General features: G+C 35.8%; 1 protein-coding gene across 1 annotated transcript in view; it reads left to right on the top strand.

The window, feature by feature from the left end:
• Positions 1-16,518, top strand: part of DARS1 (aspartyl-tRNA synthetase 1) — a 79,933-nt gene that overhangs the window by 54,191 nt on the left and 9,224 nt on the right. Inside the window, 4 exon segments of the mRNA NM_001132453.1 lie at positions 68-127; positions 8,464-8,575; positions 10,046-10,180; positions 12,406-12,553. Of these exon segments, the coding sequence (NP_001125925.1) occupies positions 68-127; positions 8,464-8,575; positions 10,046-10,180; positions 12,406-12,553 (455 nt within the window).

Genomic DNA, 16,518 nt, shown 5'->3' with positions numbered 1-16,518 from the left:
AAAGTATTTTTTGTGCTCTTCAAAATATTAGTAAAATTTATTTTTTTCTTTTCTTTTTTTTTTTTAGGAAGGAAGAGCTACTGTTAACCAGGATACAAGATTAGACAACAGAGTCATTGATCTTAGGGTATGCCTCATTTATTTATTAAGTGAAGCGATTATGCCACATTCGAGAGGGGCAGGGATACCATACCTGTCTCAGGCTTATAAAGCTAAATGGTATTTGCCTGACTGTAAGTATGATAATACAGGAAACAATTTCCTTTTCTGACTGACCCTTCCCCTAAAAAGAACTGCAGGCAACAGGAACAGTTAAATACTAGTTAACAGGATATTGACTTTCTTTGTTTTAAAATGACAAACGAATTTGAAGCCAGTAAATGATCTTGCTTCCAGGTGATATCTTTTTTAGACAAGTTATTCAGCAAGTAGAAACATAACCGTTAATATCACTACAAAATTATGAAAAAAATTACATGCACATTTGAGATCAACCAGGTGGGGATGAGTAATTAGTGCTTCAATCCTTTGAATTTGATTGGAGCACCAAATTAAAAATATAGAAGCAGTTGGCTCTGGTGGTTTATGCAGTAGTCTCATGGGTCTTCTGTTTCCCTTTCTGGTTTGGTTGCAAGTGAAAGAGAGTTTAGTGGTTTCATCATTATTGTAGTAAAACCATTGCATCTTTCTTTCTTAATATTTTGACCACATCTTCCTTTTTTACTTAAATATTCTACTCAAGCTCAAATTTTTTGTCACCTTAAGAGTTCTTGGCTCTTCTACCATCATGTGAGTCTACCTTTACTATATACTCATGTTATTCCTAACTATTTGCTTTTTGTCTTTTACCTTTTCCATTTTAATTTGTATAGGGAAAGCACGCAGTAATCCAAAGTCCTCTTGATACTACCTAGAAACCTCAGGTTTTTCATGTATGTTGGCCACAGGAGTGAGACATCATTCTTTATTTATTTGCCCTTGCTAGTTGTTCACACAAGTTATTATTGGTTTGTGCCTCTAGAATTTGGCCTGAGAAGTTTTTGGGTTTTGGGTTGTATTGTTTTGTTTAAATTCATTGCCACCATTGAAAAAATGGGTTTTCACATTAAAATCTGGATGACATTTCTTAAAAAGAGGAGAATCTGGAACATGAGCTGGCATGCTAGATGTGACATATACAGGTTTCTTACACTGTCCTTTGCTTTGCCCTGCACCACCCAGCAAATGTCATTCATTTCATTCATTCATGTTATTTGGCCCTTGCAAGCGTTCACATGTTTAACCCTTACTTTGACTTTACATTTTGGGAGATGTTGTGTACATTAGTAACTTTAAGTTTTTAAGCACCTTAGTTTCCTTCTAAACTACTGTCTTGGTTTGGTGCATTGTCTCACACCTGTAATCCCAACACTTTGGGAGCCTGAGGTGGGAAGAATGCTTGAGCGCACGAGTTTAAAACCAGCCTGGGCAACATGGCAAGACCCCTGTCTCCTTAAAAAATTTAAAAATTAGACAAGTATGATGGCATGCATCTATGGTCTCAGCTACTCAGGAGGCTGAAGCAGGAGGATTGCTTGAGCCCAGGAGGTTGAGTCTGTAGTGAGCTGTGTTTGTACCACTGCACTCCAGTCTGGGCAACAGAGCAAGATCCTGTCTCAACAAAGAAAAAATAAACTACTATCTAATTTAGTCCCCAACGAGCTCTTTCATAGACTCTCAGCAAAGTCAAGGGTTAAAGAATTTGGAAATAAAAGGCAAAATTGCCATTCTTCTTCTATAATACAAATGTTCTAAGATATATCCTCCTTTAGGTTCTAGTGTAGCCTGACTTTTTTCTCGTATATGAATTGTTTTCTCTCTGAACTTTACAGGCAGGTGCCCTGATTAAAAATACTTCACCTTCCAGCCCCCTAGAAGGTTAAAGCAATTTTCATTCCTAGAAAAGTGAATTAAAATGTCTTTGGCACCCTTTTCATACATAGCACTCACATAGCTCATATTCCAGATTGGCATGGCAAATTAGCTTCATCCTCATAGGTTAGCAGGTCGTTAGGAGGGTTTTCTGGGAGCCTGTTCAGGAGAGTTCCCTTTAGATCAGAATTGTCCCCTTTATTTCACCTCACTCTTAGGTACAGGTGAAGGTTGTCCTAGGAGTAAATGTTAGTCTTCCCTCTTGAGAATCATTGTTTAAGTACTTTTCCCAAATACAAATGGATTAGTTGGTTCAAAATTACAGTCTATTTCTTTTATTTCTTTATCTAGACCCCCGTACTATAGCTAGTCTACAAAATATTTATTATGTTCGTATTACAGGTTTCTTATACTGTGGAATATGTATTGGTCATCTTCAAAGAACACATCATTTTGTTGGGGAGATAAGACTAGTAGTGTGAGGTCTCCTTAATAGGGATACCCTCCCTTGGGTTGCCAGGTAAGCATAGAAACTGAGCCATCTTTAAAGGTGAATCATCATCTCTTTTTTGCTACTTGGTTTCACATGCCAAGGGGATAGACAATTCAGGACTCATGGGCATCCTAACCCTTGAGACCCCATGGCTTTCCTAAAGTTCTCTTCGTTTGCTAATACACCACATTATCCTCAGTGCTACCTCTGAAATCACGCTATCAAATAGCCCCTACATGTAATTCTGTAACTTTTTTTCCTGAATGTTTAGGTCTATTTTGGCATGCAGGGATTAAGAAAATAGCTATCTGAGCATATATTTTATAGTTCACTAATGAACCCTACTTTGACCCTGTGGGTTAATGAATGAAAAGTATCTGCTATTATGGTGTGGTTTCATCTTATCAATTACATGTTTTTGTTTTGAAATTTGTCACCTTTGTCTTCACCATTCTTTTCTCTTGGACAGACTGTTAGCCCCTTAACTCATGTACTTGCCTTGACTTAACAGTCTGTCCAAGAGAAAAGAATTACATTCATGGCAAATGCCCCCAGTCAGGCACAACATACCACATACGTATTATTCTTGATGAGCTTAAAGTAGCCACACAGCACTCAGGGCAGCCTCCACTAACTGATTGGAAATAAGCCTATTTGCCATATCTCCCTGAAACTTTCTATTAACAAAGCCACAAAACGCTTAAACAAAGAAAAATTAGATAATATCAATAGCCCGTCTTCTAACACATTGCCTAGCTCATTACTTTCAATACATATTTTCCAAACTAAAAATTAAAATCTCAACTCTTTAAGAGAAGTTTTGTAATTTTGTAGTATAAGAGATTATCCTGGCAATATAGTTTTAATGCCAATATATTGAAACTTATATGACATTTCAGTGGTTTTGCAGTGTTTTCCCAAGTATGGTACCTTTACCACTGGAGGTACACAGTGATTTCTGGGTGTTAAACAGATGAAGATTTTTTATTTTAATAGCTATACAATATAACCAGCAAATAAACTCCATGTTTTCATGGATATTATTGCTTAGAGTTAGTTAAGTTTTAAAATGTGATTTAAAGGAAAATATTAAGTACTAGTACAAGAGATACCCAGTGTGACAGAAATGATAGTAGAAGGCAAAAGACAAGTTTAAGAAATGCTGGTTTGTGTCAGCAGTGGGCAGAAAATTGGGGACTCAGGGCTGCCATGAAAATGATAGGTGTTTGATCACCACAGCTATAGGAGTTCTTTGAAAGTAGATCTGGACAGTCTGAAATAGTCAAGGGAGGTGTCCTCAGGGATGTCATAACTGTTGACCTCAAGACCAATGTATCAGTTAGAAAAACATTTTAAGGATGCTCAGCACTGCTATATATCACAGGGTCCCTCCATAGGACATACATACTTGATCTGCTAGCGTTTTTGTCATATGTTAGAATGAATGGATATGTGCTGGAATGTCTTGACACAGAGTTAACCTGAATACATACAGCTGGAATCCCCCTGTTGCAATTGTTATTATATGTGATATAATAGCAATTGCAGACAGCTCGGATTCTTTCTCACAGATATTACTTTTGTTCGATTGGACATTCTACATAATTCTGGCTGAGCACAGTGGATCACTTGAGGTCAGGAATTCAAGACCAGCCTGGCCAACATGATGAAACCCCGTCTCTACTTAAAATACAAAAATTAGCCAGGCATGGTGGCGGGCACCTGTAATCCCAGCTACTCGGGAGGCTGAGGCAGGAGAATCGCTTGAACCCAGGAGGCAGAGGTTGCAGTGATCCAAGATCACGCCATTGCACTCTAGCCTGGGCGACAAGAAAGAAATTCCATCTCAAAAAAAAAAAAAAAAAAAGGAAAAACAAATTCTACATAAATCTGGCCAGGCGTGGTGGCTCATGCCTGTAATCCCAGCACTTTGGGAGGCTGAGGCAGGTGGATCACTTGAGGTCAGGAGTTCAAGACCAGCCTGGCCAACATGGTGAAACCCTGTCTCTACTAAAAATACAAAAAAATTAGCCAGGCGTGGTGGCATGTGCCTGTAGCCCCAGCTACTCAGGAGGCTGAAGCAGGAGATTCGCTTGAACCCTTGGAGGCAGAGGTTGCAGTGAGCTGAAATCACACCACTGCACTCCAGCCTGGGCAACAGAGTAAGCCTCCGTCTCAAAAAAAAAAAAAACTACATAAATCTGATTTTTTAAAATAATAGTTCCCTTTGGAATTAAATCAGGTATCATTTTAGAAATGTCTTTCCCACTGCCTTTTCTACTATCTCTCCTGACCCCTAGTCCAGCTTCACAGTAGTGTCTCTGTAACCTGATAAACCATAAATGAACAGGAATTCTCTACAGCCATTAAAAGCAAAAGATACAGTGGGTATCTTAACTAAGATGATAACTTAAATAGGTATTTTTAAAAGCTACAAGCCTAATACAACATGGAAGTAATTTGTTGTGAGGATTGTAAGGCGCTAAGTACTATTAAAGATTGCTGTATAAAGTTTGGGTTTGTTTGAATTTTTGTCTCCTATTGGAATTCTTTCTCTCAACACCCTTACTTCTCTCCATGTACCTGCCTCTCTTCTCCACAAAAGATATAATTTTGCTTTCTAGTGCTATGAGGACCTCAGGGAAAGGAATTCTATAAATGCAGAATATTGTTTTTCCCCTTATTTCAGATCTTTCACATAATACAGAATAGCAGTGTTTTAATTTTAACAACCATACTTTTGGGAAGTTTGCTATAGAATTTAAAAATACTATTTTAATATAAGGAATGTCAAGCTTTTTTAGAACCAAAGTTCAAGGACTGGGTTTTTCGTTTGGTTTTTCTAAGTGTAGAAAAATTAGTTTTCTGCTTTCTGTTTAGTTTATCTTCTACCTCATGCCCTCTGTAATCACCATTATCATCTAACACCTAGCCCAGTACCAGGAGGCATATAATAAATATTTGTTTAATGAGTGAGCAGGAAGTACTTTTTTTTACATATTATGGAATCATTAAAATATTTGTTTGACCCAAAACAATTTTTAGATTTAAACATTAGGGAAACTAATATTATTAGTATGGTTTATAACTTAAATGATAAAGAAGGCCTTTTTCCTGTTCATTTAGGTATCTTAAGGTAAGAGTAAGTATAGTAATGATAAATTAAATATATAAGTTCCTTGTCAATTGAAAATAAGGTTGTTATATATTTGCATTGAAATTAACATATGTTGCATTCATTTTATGTACTATATTTTAGAAGCATTTAATTTGAGATAGATTTAATATATAATTACCCTTATTAAACATACTTTTCTTTTGTTATATACGTTCTGTAATCTTACTGATAAGTTGGATCATTGTTGATTTTTACCTTAACCATCAAATTCTTACACACATGTAGAAGTCAGTTGTAGTAATCAATATGTAATAGGGAAACAGTTTTAAAATGAGTCTATAAAAAACTGATTTTGTTTCTCTTTAGATGTGTTCTACACAAGTGTGTCTTGTTTTTATCAGGAGAGGAAAAAATACCATTACCATTTCTTATTTTAACTATATTGTGTTGTTCTCTCATGTAATGATAAGGCTTTTTGAAGGAGGAATAAATGTAGAAAGACAACCCAGCAGTAGGTACAAAAAGTTTCTCAGACTGTGATGCAGTCTGCTTAGTGCTCTTCCTCTACTAAATTAACTGACTAACCTGGGCCTGAGGACATTATTTTCCTCTGAGCAAAGTCAGAGAGTTTACAGGATACTAATCTTACCTCTTTGTCTTGTTCCAACCAGCAGAGATAGCTAGTCTGAATTCACTCGCACAATGTGATTCTCTTTGCAGTAATGGGTATTCTTGCTAGTAAGATACATAATCAAAATAGTTGAAGATTTATTTTGAAATATTTGTTTTTCTTCCTTGTTATTTACTTTTAAAGAACATCTTATATTTAGTAATTCCTTTTTGTTTAATTATTTTCCCATCTACCTCTGTGATTGGTGGTTTTCAAATTAAACCATTTAAAAGCTAGAATCTGCTAGAAAATATTCTCCAGTATGTAAATGCTAGGTGGAAATTAGTATGTATTAGAATTGTCATGTGAATAACTGTTCACTGTCTAATCAAGTAGGTGCCTGTCTTCTTATTAGCAAGTGCCTTGAAGAAACTAATGAGAAAAAAATCATTTTTCTTATATATGACAGATCCGTTTTCCCCATAAATGTTACACATTAACATAGTTGTTTGTACAATCAGGAAGTGAAGAAGTACAGTTTTTTAAAAACATAATTGGTGAAATTTCTATTCATATTAAATAATCTATGACAACCAGTTCATAAGTTAAATTTCCATTTAGCAAGATGTTGAAGTGAGTTTAGGCCAGGTGTCGTGGCTCACACCTGTAATCCCAGCACTTTGGGAGGCCGTGATGAGCAGATCGCCTGAGGTCAGGGGTTCAAGACCAGCCTGGCCAACATGGTGAAACCCGGTCTCTACTAAAAATACAAAAATTAGCTGGGCATGGTGATGGGCACCTATAATCCTAGCTACTCAGGAGGCTGAGGCAGGAGAATCACTTGAACCCAGGAGGTGGAGGTTGCAGTGAGCCAAGTTTAGTTGAACTAGCCAAGAGGCAAGCGGCAATAAAATGTATTCAGTGACCCTCTTATAGAATATATTCTAAGTGAAATACATCTCTGTACATTTGTCAGTAACAGTGAAACAGCTTTTTGCTAAATAGGTCACTAGGTTTTTGAAAGCAGAAGATTATGCCATTTGTTTTGATTGGATGAACCAAATGTTGCACTAAACCACATAATGTGAAAAAAACGCAAGTCTTTTTCTATAGTTTAAATGTAGACATCTTGAAAATGAGTAAGTAAATAATAAATTATAAAGACCTTTGAAATGGTTTTCATTGTTTTATGAGAAACTATTGATTTGTAACTTTGAATGTAAGTTATAAAATAATGTTACTTAAATATGACCAGTTTACATGAATGTTTTTATCTGATCTGCAGAAATTCAAGATTATTTAAATATCATTCTTTAGAGTGAAAGAAATGTAATCATTCCATTAACAGTGTTTTCACAGGGTACTACTGTGTAAATGCAGAAGGGGTGAGCCCTTTGATATGGGAGAAGTAATTGAAATTCTCGTAATGAGACTAAGAAGACACCTTCTTCACCTAACTGAGTTATTCACAGCTAACTTAGTGGTTTGAGGTCACATGTTTTACTAAACACCTACCTAGCCATAGGATAGCTATTTTTTAAAAATATAATAAGCCAGGACCTAAAGATAAGAAGTCACTTCTTTTGACCAGAGAAGTGGACAAAAGTTAGTCTAAAGTAGAGATAATTACCTCTAGAGCTTTCTGGTCACCATCACAACTGATTGAGGCTAAAAGTAAAATAGGAGGACCAGAGAAACTGAGAAAGAAAGGAGGGAAAGAGAGAGAATAGAAAGAACAGGCAACTGTGCTGCACAGTTGGAGTGCTACTATTGTTTTATGTACCACATTGGAAATCAGTGTCATGGGATGCCTACCCCTTTTATTTTATTTTTTTCTTTTTAATTTCTTAATCTAGTTGAACAAATACACAAGTATCTGCAATTGTATTGTTGTAACGGTTAAAATAAAAATACATGGTTTTCATTAATTTATTGCCAAATACCAAAATCTTACTTAGAACATTAGTATGCTGCACAAACATTGCTATGTCTCACTTTATGGGTTGCCTTTAAAAAAAACAGACCATTCACAAGTAAGTTGTTTCACTAATTGTTAAGAAACATTTTTCTTTTATGGAATTCCTACAAATTAAAACATATGCTCACTAAGCATTTCCAGTGAAATACCTTTTTATGATCATATATAGTCATTATATTCCAGCATGCCTTTTTGCCTTGTATTTATTCATATCCTTTTGTCTTCTCTCCAGTTATTAGAATTTAAAAATGTTGAAAGCAAGAATTGTTAGGTTTCCACAGTGCCTAGCCCACAGAGTTAGTGCTTAGTAATTAAGTACGTTGATATAATTAGATTTTATTACTGTCTTCTAGACATCAACTAGTCAGGCAGTCTTCCGTCTCCAGTCTGGCATCTGCCATCTCTTCCGAGAAACTTTAATTAACAAAGGTTTTGTGGAAATCCAAACTCCTAAAATTATTTCAGGTATGCTTCAAAATATTTCTCTTAATTTTTAAAAATAAATTTGCTCTCCCCAGAGTTGCTTTATATTAATAAAATTTTTAACTTGAGAATCCCAAGTGTCCATTAAGGTTTATTGCCATGAGACTACTATTTTGAAGACCATCTTATATAGCAATAATCATATATCACCAACCTTAATAAGTACATTTTCTTATTCCAAGAGTCATTTTGTGATAATGATTGTAATGTGAGGCAGTAACACACAAAGCAAGATTCTTGTTACAGAAGTTACACCAGGAACTACTTTCATTATATAGATTTCTTTTGAAATTAGTATTGCAGTTTTGTTTTGTATAAACTGCATTGTAAAATCAGTAAATACTAATGATGGGAAAATTTCCTTAATTCTTGTTGCCCAGGCTGGAGTGCAGTGTTGTGAATTCGGCTCACCGAACCTCCACCTCCCAGGTTCAAGCGATTCTCCTGCCTCAGCCTCCCAAGTAGCTAGGATTACAAGCATGCACCACCACGCCAAGCCAATTTTGTATTTTTAGTAGATACGGGGTTTCTCCATGTTGGTCAGGCTGGTCTCGAACTGCCAACCTGAGGTGATCCATCTGCCTCGGCCTGCCAGAGTGCTGGGATTACAGATGTGAGCCACCACGCCTGGCTAATTCTTATTCTTGTATGAGAATCTTGTCTTAATCATTTTACCCTTTTTAGATTTGTTTAACACTAGAAAGTGTGTTACAAATGGCATTTTGTTACAAATTCAGAATTGAACATTGCATTCTTAATAATTATTAGAAAAATGATTATTCCAGGCTGGGCGCAGTGGCTCATGCCTGTAATCCCAGGAGTTTGGGAGGCCGAGGCAGGTGGATCACGAGGTCAGGAGTTCGAAACCAGCCTGGCCAAGATGATGAAACCCTGTCTGTACTAAAAATACAAAAACTACCTGGGCACGGTGGTAGATGCCTGTAGTCCCAGCTACTTGGGAGGCTGAGGCAGGAGAATCGCTTGAACCTGGGAGGCGGAGGTTGCAGTGAGCCGAGATCGTGCCACAGCATTCTAGCCTGGGTGACAGAGCAAGACTCCATCTCAAAAAAAGAAAAGAAAAGAAAAATGATTATTCCAACTCCTGGGGAAATTTTTTTTAAAAAGGAAAAATGATGAGTATCTCTTCATTTAAAAAAAAAAAAAATTACAATTACAAAGGGGCTTTAATAGTTTTGAACTGATGCAGAAAGGGAGCATATATATCCACAGAAGTGAAATAAAAGCATAGCCAAAGAAGTAAATCTGGTTTAAATATAAACTATTTAGAATCACATACAAGACGATGTATATAGACTATGATTTAGCCACAATTCTTCATTTTCCAGTTTTTCTTAAAGTGAGCTACCTGAGTATAAACTTTTTAACTAGAAGTTTGCATTGATAAGCTTACAATTGATTATAATAATATAAATATAAATGTTTACCTTTCAGCTGCCAGTGAAGGAGGAGCCAATGTTTTTACTGTGTCATATTTTAAAAACAATGCATACCTGGCTCAGTCCCCACAGCTATATAAGCAAATGTGCATTTGTGCTGATTTTGAGAAGGTTTTCTGTATTGGACCAGGTAAGATTTTGGCAGTTATGTTTTATCCAAGTTCATTAATTATGCAGTAGTTAAAATTTAGAAACATTTTACTTAATGTACAGACACTTTGAAAGCTTAAATTATTTTATCTGCTGACTACACAAATGCTAGACTTTGAGTTAGAGATAATATATTTGGGTAGACATTTTCTTAAAAGTAATAATAATAATAATATGGTCAATAGTTCTTTAAACAGATGAGCATCATTCCATGTGAATACAATTATAAGCATATGTATTCTTACAGAGGAATGCTGAAGAAAATTTTTATCTTGAGAATATGTCATTTTAAAAATGCGTTTTTTGAAAATATACACCATCTGAAATATACCTAAGTATATATTTTAATATACCTCAGTGTAGTTAGAACAGAATTAGCTCCCATTTGCACTCTTTTCAGCTCCCTATCAGCACTAAAGAGCAAGTAGTTGCAGTGGTCAAAGTAATATATGTTTTTGTCCTTTATAATTTCTTACTCCTGTAAGTTTACAGTGTACCTCTGTCTAATTTGCTATCAATTTTATTCCAGAGCTGTTCTGTTTCACTATTTTGTTTGTATTGTCCTTACTATTGGTAATGTGCTGATGTCCATTAGAAACTACTAACAAATATCTTATATTTAATAAATTTTATTAATATGGTTTTTAAGAAATGTTTGCTAAAAGTCAAGCACAGGCACATAATCATGTGGCAGATTCTTTTTTGAAGCTAATTGTAAGTGAAAAGCCAGCGTTACTTTATTCTTTAACACTTACCAAGTTATTTTATATATGTTTTTTGATACCTTAATAAAAATTAAATACTTGCTAATAGAGAAACTGGCAAGATCATTAAGGGTCTTAATTTTCTGAATTTATTAACTGGTTATTTGTTGAACGCCTGCTGTTTATATAACCTTGTGCTAGGTACCATGTACATAAAAGAAGAACCAGCCAGCACTTCTCAAATGTTAATATGCACACAGATTACCTGGAGATCTTGTGAAAATACAGATTCTGATCAGTAAATCTGGCGAGAGGTCTGAGATTCTGCAGTTCTCACAAGTTCCTGGGTATTGTTGATGCTGCTCATTTCCACACCATGCTTTGAGTGATAAGGGAATCAATATTGTGCCTGCTCCCAAGACTAAGACATACATACATATCACAGTCATAGGGAATAATCAGATAATTTTCACAACGAATAATCAGATTGTCCTTATACAATCAGCAAATGGGTGTTAATTATGTAGTATAAATAGTAAGTGTAAAAAGAGAGAAAATGGAGTTTGCTAGAGTCACCATAAAAGAAAATTCAAACTGAGATGTGCTTTAAGGACAAAGTAGGATATATAGACAACAGAGATGGCATTCTAGACAGGAAGCAGACTAAGTAAAGAGCAAGAACTACACAAGAAAACAAAAATAAGACAAGTTAGTATTAAGAAGTGAGAAATATAGGTTAGGATTAACTTATGAAAGCATAAAGGTTTTAGGGTTTTTTTTGTCATTTTATGTCTTACTGCAGTAGTCATTTGGGAACCATTGTAAGTTTCTGAGCAAGGATGTATTATACAAATATTAGTGATGTGAAAGATGAGTCGAGCTAGAGTCAAAAACACTGGACAGGAGGAAAAGGCACTGAGGATATTAAGGCTGGACTGGATATTAGCTGGACTGAGATAATGGCTCTTAATATCCTCAGTGCCTTTTCCTCCTGTCCAGTCTTCCTGACTCTAGCTCGACTCATCTTTCACATCACAAATATTCCTATAAATGACTACTGTAGTCAAATGGAATATGTATGTTACTTTATTTGTAGAGTTTCACTTAGTTTGAGTCAGGTATGTTACTTTATTTGTAGAGTTTCACTTAGTTTGAGTCAGGTTTTAATAAAATGGAGAAGAACTCACTATCTTGGTCATAATTGAATATATTTTTAAATATTGAGAAGACACCTCAGGATCTTGCATTCCCCCAGGGTTCTCTTGAACCTCTCTTACTAATTTACATTTGGTACGGCTTTTATTGCATGACCGTAGGAGTTTATAATGAACTTGCTGTCCAAGAGAATGCTCAAACAGATGGTTCATCAGAGGTCCTTCCAGCCCTGTAATATGAAAATAATACCACTGGAATCCAACTAAATAAAATTTTGTATTTAAATCCCAATTTATCCAAAATTGAAATCAGTGTTTGCTCTCTATTTCTTTTATTAACTTCACAGTATTCAGAGCGGAAGACTCTAATACCCATAGACATCTAACTGAGTTTGTTGGTTTGGACATTGAAATGGCTTTTAATTACCATTACCACGAAGTTATGGAAGAAATTGCTGACACCATGGTACAAATATTCAAAGGACTTCAAGAAAGGTAAAATGTATTTTATGCACCTAGATGGACTTAATTTCAGATGTTTGGGCTCTTTAAAAAAAAAATTCTTCAATTTAAACATACAAACTTAAGTTTCTATGAACATATATATAAAGATTTACCAGTTAGATGATCCATTTAATTGGTTGGGAAAATCTACACTCAGAATACTGCTTCTGGATCCAAATCATTTGGGGGCTCAACTAATTAACCTCTATTGTGCTAGTAAATTTACCACACTGTCAACAGTCCAACTGTATTTTGTTGTTGTTTTTGTTTCCTTTATACTGACATCCCGAATGTCTCAAGAAATACAGCATGTGTTTCTTTTAACAGTTTATTTGGGAAATAGTATGAGGGTAGTGCGTAAGAGGTTGGATTCAGCAACATCCAGATAGCCTGAGTTCAAATCCCAGCTCTGCTCCTTCTCTGTGTGGGCCTTGTGCAGGTTATTTAACTCTGTGCCTCAGTTTTCTCAGCCATTAAGTGGAAATAGCATTATTACCCACCTCAGAGGCAAAAAGTTCCTTCAGTCAGCTGAATCTGTCGACATGTAAATTAAGCCTGGTCAAATATGGTTAATTCTTAAATTAATTTATATTTACATTGAGTGCTCAGTAAAGATTAGAAACTAGTAGACTGAACGGATGTTTAAACCTATTTGGATCTGATGAATTAACATTTATAGAAATATTAGATGTGTTCTAGATGTTCAGAAAATTGAATTATGTAGAATGTCCACTTCACCTACACCCTCTAAACTGGCAAAGAGCTCTTTCCCTTTAAAGGTCATTGAAAGTTGTTTATTTATGATGATGTTTAACATGGAGAAAATAGGAAAAGAAAATAGAAGCGAGTCGAGTTGATTAAGAAAGTCTCTGTTTTTCCCTCTTTCTGTATTTGTGACTATATTTCAAGTATTAGGTAAGCTATAATAGTCTAAGCTAGCATTTTAATAACTGACAGAAGATCATATTTAAAATTTTTATTTGAAGACCAGCAATTCAACTATTCCTTGTTGATGTATTTGATATGTTTCATTGGTATTTTAAAAGAGTTCAAAAATACAAATTTTATTTACTGCATTGCAGGGCTAATGAGTATGTTTAAGAATGTAGAAATTGGCCTGGCAAGGTGGCTTATGCCTGTAATCCCAGCACTTTGGGAGGCTGAGGCAGGCGGATCACTTGAGGTGAGAAGTTCAAGACCGACCTGGCCAACTTAGTGAAACCCCATCTCTACTAAAAATACAAAAATTAGCCAGGCATGGTGGCACGCGCCTGTAATCCCAGCTACTTGGGAGGCTGAGGCAGGGGAATCACTTGAACCCAGGAGGCGGAGGTTGCAGTGAGCTGGATCACGCCACTGCACTCCAGCCTGGGCAACAGAGCAAGACTCTGTCTCAAAGAAGAAATAGAATGTAGAAATCAATCACTGATCTTAAGAATACTGTAGCGTAAGTGCCAATATTTCCAGGCATTCTCTGCAGCTTTGTACCTTTGATAGCTAGTTAATTGCAGACAGCCTTTTTCTTTTTGTATCTTTGTTCTCTAAAACATTTTGATGCAATTTATTTTAATCAATTTTCAGTGGTTCATGGAACAACTGATAACATTTTCCTTATAAGACAAAATATACTTTAGAACTACAATGAAGGAACACACACAGCTTTTCTCATTTTCTGTTCCATTTATAATTCAGGAAAGTTTCAGAAACTCATTTTTAAAAAATACTGATAGCTTCTCTATTAAATAATAGAGTTTGACATTTCCACTTTGATTTTTATAACAACAGACCAAGCATGAATTTGAGTCCTTGGGATTAATCAAATCTCTACTTACAAATTAGACTCAAACGCCATTACTGCTGAACTTTTTCAGTAGAGTTAAGGTGGCAATTTGAAAATAAAAACCTTGTTTGTATGTTCTTCAAGTCATTTAGGAATTTTAAGTTTTGGTGTCACTTGTTTATTGGGTTATCTGACCTGTGTCATGTTCCTCTCATGTTTATCATTAGTATTTACCTCTCATAGAAAAATACATATACAAATGTATTTGTATTATATTGTATGTATATGTATTGTATATATATCCAAATATGTATATGTGTATAAAATACATATATAAATGTATTTTAAAGTATTGATAGTCATATTTTTGTACTACCATTGATAGACATGATGAATGGGAGTTGATATATACAGCAAAGAAAAGCTATTCAAAAATCAATTTGGGGGCCGGGCTCCGTGGCTCATGCCTGTAATCCCAGCACTTTGGGAGGCCGAGGTGGGCAGATCAGGAGGTCAAGAGTTTGAGACCAGACTGGCCAGCATGGTGAAACCCCATCTCTACTAAAAGTACAAAAAATTAGCCAGGCATGGTGGCACACGCTTGTAGTCCCAGCTACTTGGGAGGCTGAGGCAGGAGAATTGCTTGAACCCGGCAGGCAGAGGTTGCAGTGAGCCAAGACAGCTCCACTGCACTCCAGCCTGGGCAACAGAGCAAGACTCCGTCTAAAAAAATAAAAAATAAATTTTAAAAAATCAATTATGGGGTCTTTTTAACCCTTCTTACATCAAGATTTTAATAAATCAATGGCTAAGCTTTATTATTCCCATGAAAGCCTGTAAGACCAATCAAGAAATGATAAGTGTTTTAATTTCGAGAATATAAATTCTAGGCCAGGCATGGTGCACATCTGTAATCCTAACACTTTGGGAGGCCGAGACGGGCAGATTGCTTGAGCCTAGGAGTTCAAGACCAGCCTGGGCAACATGGTGAAACCCCATCTCTACAAAAAGTAACAAAAAATTAGCCGGTCATAGTGGCACATATCTGTAGTCCCAGCTACTCAGGAGGCTTGAGGTGGGAGGATCGATTAAGCCCAGAAGGCCGAGGTTGTGGTGAGCCAAGATTGCACCACTGCGCTCCAGCCTGATTAACAGAGTGGGACCCTGTCTCAGAATTAAAAAAAAATAAAAATAGACTGTAAATTCTAGGTAAAGAATTCTATATATAAAATACAAACGTACTTTTTTCTGTATATAGAATATAAACATACTTTTTTCAAGTCTGTTAATTATGGAAAAATTTCAAACATACAAAAGGATGTGCAGTACTCTAATGAGCCCCCATGAACTCATCAACCAGTTTCAGTCCTTGTCAACCTGTGGCCAATTTTGTTTACCCATTTCCCTCATTCACTATTATTTTGAAGCAAATCCCAGCCATCATTTAATACATAAATACTCCAGCAAAAATACACTTTTTTTTCTTTTTTTTTTTTTTTTGAGACGAGTCTTGCTCTGTTGCCCAGGCTGGAGGGCAATGGCCGATCTTGGCTCACTGCAGCCTTCACCTCCCAGGCCCAAACAATTCTGCCTCAGCCTCCCGACCACACCCAAATAATTTTTGTAGTTTTAGTAGAGATGGGGTTTCACCATGTTGGCCAGACTGGTCTTGAATTCCTGATCTCAAGTGATCCGCCCCCCAAAGTGCTGGGATTACAGGTGTGAGCCACTGTGCCCGGCCAAAAATAGACCTTTTAAATCTCAATAAAATACCGTCTTCCATAGCAGAAATTCAGCTCAGTGCAGTAAACATTGTCCTATACCTTCTATATATATATAGGGTAGGCATTGTACTATAGAGATTATCAAAATGGGAAAGAAATTGGCACTCCCCTGAACATACAGTGTAATACTGATGGGGGAAGATAAGACAAATACTCATTAATTTGGTCTTCCTCAGTGATAACAAGAATTGTTAAAGGATTAAAAAGTCAGATTTTTGTAATGCTTCATAAAATGGGTATTTTATGTTTCTAACCATATTAACTGATATAAAGAAAATTTGTAATCCTTTGATGTTACTGTGGTTACAAAAACGAGATTCAAAAATGGTGTTAAATATTTTAAGTATTTAAATTTCATTCTTTAATAATTTGATAATGCTTTTCCTGGTGTA

The sequence above is a fragment of the Pongo abelii genome, chromosome 11 (genome assembly GCF_028885655.2).
Source record: "Pongo abelii isolate AG06213 chromosome 11, NHGRI_mPonAbe1-v2.0_pri, whole genome shotgun sequence".
Taxonomy (NCBI): domain Eukaryota; kingdom Metazoa; phylum Chordata; class Mammalia; order Primates; family Hominidae; genus Pongo; species Pongo abelii.
Note: the sequence above shows the minus strand (reverse complement) of the source record. Positions and strands in the feature narration are given on the sequence as shown.